Raw genomic sequence first — 6,000 nt, forward strand, 5'->3', positions numbered from 1 at the left:
GCCAAGACAGTCAAATACGTAATGATTTCTGTTCTTATTCTTTGAAAAAGCATGACAGTTCTTGAATAACATATTTTTTAAATAAAAAAAAAAAGCAAGCCACCTACAGCATGACTCAAAACAAAAACCAAAAACCTTGTTTATCTACATCGCTGCCTGAAACACTGATCACTGATGAATATAAAGCACAAGCCTAAATTTAAACTGGATTATACATGACCTATGCTCTCTTATAGTCTACTATACTTTTGGCTCACATTCAATTTTCTTTGCCATGTGTTCATCAGAAAATGAGCAGAGAGACTACTAAGATTAAGCAATCATATACTGAGTACCCATTTAAACCAAATGGTCTCTGCTTTCAAAGATTTTTAATAAATCTTAATGTTAAAATGTTCCATCTATAGTATAATCTCTATTGTAAGCCCAAGTAGGTAGCTTGTATTAAAGACTATCTTCTTAAATTCATTAAAAATTTCATTGAATAAAGGACTAATGAAATCATTTGTCAGTGGGTTGCAAAGTAGTGAATATGAATAAAATAAGCCATAAGGCAAAATTGTGTATGGCTTGTGGTACTAGTTGTATGATAACTATATCTCATATGCTTTTTTATATTAAGAAATTTTATAATTCTTCTTGGTGAAATGTTCTAAAGGGAGCTGACACGACAAGTGATTCTGTGCTTTTCAAATTTAGTGTACACTTCCATCGTCAGATTCCAGCTCAATCACAAGATTCACTTTCTGGGTACAATGGAAGTGTAGTCATATCCTTCCTATACAAACATTTTCTAAGCTATCACAACTGCCAACAGGTTTTCTTTTAAGTGGCAATAAAACTGCAGCGATGCACATATTTATTACTTTGAAAAGTCCAATGACATATGTTTGGCTTCTGTAATTAGCTGTCAAACTTTGGACGAGTAACTTAACTTCTGTGTCAATTTCCTCATCTATTAACACACAGGCAATAACAGTATCTCACATAGATATGAAGATTTAATAAGATAATTGAAAATTCCTATGATAATGCTTGGCATATAAATGCTCAATAATGTTACCTATCATTGTTACTAGCTAATGTCAGGGCTAGAAAAACTTAAGAGGCACACAAAGAATCTAATCCATGATTCTGGTCTCCTTAATATCATACTCTGAAAAATGGATCTAAGCAGCTACAGACTACCTATATAAAATTACCTATTTAAAAATTTCATGAAAGAAATTTTACTATATATTTTCTAAATACTAGAAATAGTTTAACAGTTTGATAAGGTATAAAGTTTAGCTTAGTTTATATGAACACAAGACTACTCATAAATTAGACATTTGTTCAGTTCACATTCAATCAGTTGATAGTTATTTCTCTTCTTTAACTAATAAGTTGTCTAAAAGGAAGCCTAGTTCATAATATTTGCAAATGTAACTCTGGAAAGAGATGCATAATTATGAATATCCTGTTAACCTTGGAAGCCCAAACACAGGAAATTAGAATGAAACCTTTAGGTCCAGAATCAGTCAACTAATTTTCCAACGTAAACTCTGGCACATTTCAGATTTGTAGAATCTTTACTCTTAAATATCTAGGTTCAGCCATAAGTGTCTGCTCCCAGAAAGCTCAACTTCTTTTACCATCTCCTACAGTAATCACTCCCACTCTCAGGTAGATTTTGCCTAATGCTTAACAGAATATCTGAATGTCTACTACACACAAGGCTTTGGATATAATAAAAAGTTACTGTATTTTGCCCTTCAGAATTTTATAATTTAACTGAACACACAATTATAACTAAAACACAAATATCTAGCAGTAAAGTATATGATTAAAGCCATACAAATAATACAATAGACACTGCTCTAGAAGTACAGAGAAAAGGAGAGAAAATACTCTGGTGATCAGGCATGGTTTTATGGAAGAGAAAATACTAGAAATGAGCTTGATAAAGGAGAAAACAAACTGGAGAAGGAAAGGCAAGAATTCCAAGCTACCAATTAGCATGAGCAAAGATCCACTAAGAGAAAAGTATAGGGCGTGTCCCAGAGATGGCAAGTGTACCAGTTTGGTTGAAATAGATCAGTCCTGAGGTCCAATTATGGAAAGTGTCAAAAGCCAAACCAAGAATTCTGAAGTTTATTCTAGAAGCAAAAGAAGACACTAAGTATACTGAACAGGTAAATATGATGAAAATAATATTTTAGGAAGAATTTTATGATGTTTATAGAACGAGGGAGGGGGGAGATGCAGTACAAGATGCTGGTAGGAAAGACCAGTTACGAGTTCTAAAACCATGGTTTGGATATGAGGTTATAAGACCGGAACTTTTCCAATTCTTCAACTTTAAATTACCAGGACCCATATGCAAAGCTTTAAGGCCTTTTATGAAGACTCTTTATTTCTTCTGAACAGGAAGAAATGAGTTAGAATAATTTAGTTTTCTTACTTTCATCATTTACTATAGCAGTATCTTCTTGCCCATTTCTAATCATGACCTGTTAACTTCTCTTCAAAATACCAACCCTTGAATTTCCCTCACTTTTCTAGTCTGAATATTTGCCTTTGCTTTACTTTTTATCCTCTATTTAACCATCTACTCCTACCTAATCATTAACTCCATGACTTCTCTCCAGCTTCATATAAATAAATCTACTCACACTCAACTTCCTCTTCCAGTACCTCTTAACTTTTAGTCTATTCATATACCAGTTCTATATACTCACAACCTTTACAACCTCTTCTAAAGTCTCTATTCACTTTCTGATAATTCTTATAGCTTCCAGGCTCACTGCTAAAACTATATTCAAAGACAACCATCTCACACTCATTAAGTCTATATTCCCCCTCTAAGAATCTCAAGATTTCATATGTTAAGTAACAGCAGTCACCATATTTCTTTGGTACTTTCTTCATGGTAGAAAATGTCAAGTGCTTTGCACAATTATTTCATTTAATCTCAAGACTCCCTTATGAAAAAGCCTTTTCCATCTGACAGATAAAACTGAGTCTCAGAGAAATCAAGTAGTAACTGCCCAAGATCACCCCACTAAAATACTTTATCTTTTCCTCTCTGCAGCCTTCACTGTGGCTCTACTATGTGTACTCAGAACCATTTCTCTTAGTTCTTCATTAAGGATATCAACCATTTGCAAATTAACATTTGATTCCATTCCTCAATTTGAACAATGATAGCTAAAGATATAAAACTGTTTAGCTCTGCTAATTTTTGAAACTTTGGAATGAGAATATGAGTTTCTTAAATCTTTTTTGAATGTTTTAGAAGAGATCCTGGCATAAGAAGTCTTAACTAAATTTATAAAGACTCGATTCAAGGTATCTGGATCAGAAGTATTAACATCAGCTTTTCAAAATTTGACTATTAGGAACAAGAAGGCTCATCTAATTGGGAAAAACCTACTCGAATATTTTGAAAATAATTTTGTATCTACACAGATCTGATTCTGACATGTAACTTAGGTTCTCTAAGCCTACATTTCTTCATTTGTCAAAGATAACATCATATATTTTAGAGAGCTGCGGTGAAAATTAAAGCCTGACACAAATAAATGGCCAATAAATTATGGCTTTTATTATTCACTTTCTTCTGATCTAAAAGTAGATTGGTCTCATAGGATTTTAATTCAAATCATATCAGCCACAAAAACTCATTTAATGACTTTCAAACAAGATCCTAAATACAAATATTACATAAACTTGGTCAATGGATTCCAAATAAACATATTAAGAATTATAAAACTCAAGCTCTATCCTGTATCATACATTTTACTCAAGAATGTTTAAAACAGTTCTAATTTTATAAACACAGTATCAATAGTCTACTTTATTAATATATGCTAACATCCAGTACCTTTCCCTCAGCTTCCTACAAAAATTGTAAAGTCTATTATATTTTAGATAAAGGTATATGGAAACTCTCACCTCTCATAACTGTTTATTTTTCTCTAGCTCCTCCTATCTGCCTCAGCAAAAGAAAAGCTAGGTAAAGAGATTATCTAGGTAGTACACAGATAGCTAGGGCATGCAAAGGTCAAAATCATCAAGAAATATATCCTGAAGACTCATAATAAAATGTAAAATTGTTACTTGTGTAATACGGAGCACACTAGATATTATAAGGAGGAAAAGAATATTATCAACCTTTTGATTCAGATATAATTTAACCCAAGCTTCTTTCATATAAGGTGGTTAATAATTCCTGTGGAAATTCAGAGAATTTATACATCCTGGCTAATAATGAAATAACAAATGAAGCAACTGAATTTTTAAAATGTTGATATCAACATTATTTGAGATGGAAAAGAGAATATATTCAGATATAAAGTTACCCAAGGTATAGGAAAACAGAAACTTTTACCTACCTAGTTGCCTTATAACACGTTCCCCCCACCCCCCAAGGTCCAAATATTTCACAGGGCCACACCTTGTTTTATCTTCTTGCTTAACTACTTTCTTCCTCTGATCTGATTAAGAATGAACAGTAGTCAAGAGTACCACTCAGGGTCGGGGCCCAGGCAAGAGTTAGATGATCATTAGGGGTGATCATCAAAATATTAGCTTTCAATGAATTATTTTTCCATGATCACAGACTTACACCTTAAGAAATTAATCCAGCTCTCTTCGGTGAGCATTTCAGGGATAACAAGCTCCCTGTGGACTTAAGTCAGCCTTGAGTTTTAAATTATTAAACAGATTCATAGTTAAATCAGAATTGGTTACATATTCTATCAGCCATTATAATAAACGGTTCTGGGTGTAATCTGAACAAATTCAAAGACTGTAGGTTTTTAGTAACTGCTTATCGATATTTACCATACGACAACATGATGTTGCTATAGATTTCTGTGAAAAAATTAGGTATTACAGAACAAATTTTCAAAGGTTTATTAATAAGATAAGCAAGACCCAGCTGAACTGAAAAACCTTCACGTGTTCTTAAAATGCCTTTCACATCAAACTACCAAGGGTCCTGTGATTGTTCAAACGTGTAGTCTCAACCATCCTTTGTCTACTGTGGAATTTCTAGACTTCCCAATCTCAACAGAAAAATCAATAAAGGCCACCTACAGGAATATCTTTCCTAAAGAACAATCACCAACTTAAAATTCTTTTAAATAAAACAAAACCTAGAAAGATAATCAGATTAGAATGCTGAAACATTTAAGTACATACTAGGCATTTGGTCAAGGCATACTGAATAAACAATGTTAAGAGAATTAAAAAAATTTAACTGGACAGTACATTTGATATTATAATCTACCCCTTTGGCTTTACCGATTTGTAAGCTGGGACTCAAAAGGTTAAAGGACTTGTCCATGGACACAGATATTTGGAGCACAGCCATGTCTAAACAATTTTTGTCTCCTAGAGCAGTGTTCCCTTCAACAGTTTATACTGTAATTATGGTCATCGCTTCAGCCTTTCAAACTAAAATATAAACAGATGCAATCCGTGTTAAAAATATATATACACACATATACATATATGCCGTGTAAAAAAAATTTTGATGACAGTAGCATTCAATCATGTTATTTCTCATATACTGAGGTACCCAGCCAAACTTTACCAGTCTTAATCTCTCTCCCATAATGACTTCACTAATATGAAAAATGTTTAATGATATCAAACAAAAAATGTCTTAAGCAACTTCCACGTGCAGTTCATTATAGTTCTGATGGGACTACTCCAACTTGCAAGTTAAAAGTAATCATCCCTACATGACTGAATGTTTAATCAGATATATGAGAGTTACACATAACATAATTATAACATCAGGCAAGGAATGTTACTTTGTGCTTCAACTTATTTACTGGCAAAGGAAACATTACATCAGTAAAGGTAACATCTGTGATTAGAAAACTGAAAGTGGGGTGGGTCACTAGTCAGTTTTCTAATCTGTAAAGAGTTACAGGACTATAATCTTAGAGAAAGGCTCAATATGTAAAAAAACAAAAGTATAAAAGTGAGGTTGTTTCAGTTAAAGAG

At 32.9% G+C, this 6,000-nt stretch overlaps 1 protein-coding gene across 1 annotated transcript in view; it reads right to left on the bottom strand.

The window, feature by feature from the left end:
- The window catches only part of PPM1A (protein phosphatase, Mg2+/Mn2+ dependent 1A), a 40,350-nt gene extending 34,899 nt beyond the window's left edge, over positions 1–5,451 (bottom strand). Inside the window, exon 1 of the mRNA XM_011384790.2 lies at positions 5,290–5,451. Within this exon, the coding sequence (XP_011383092.1) occupies positions 5,290–5,359 (70 nt within the window). The 5' untranslated portion in view covers positions 5,360–5,451. The remainder of the gene's footprint in view (positions 1–5,289) is intronic.
- Between the last annotated feature and the right edge of the window lie 549 nt (positions 5,452–6,000).

Source organism: Pteropus vampyrus, unplaced genomic scaffold, assembly GCF_000151845.1.
Source record: "Pteropus vampyrus isolate Shadow unplaced genomic scaffold, Pvam_2.0 Scaffold15, whole genome shotgun sequence".
Lineage (NCBI taxonomy): Eukaryota > Metazoa > Chordata > Mammalia > Chiroptera > Pteropodidae > Pteropus > Pteropus vampyrus.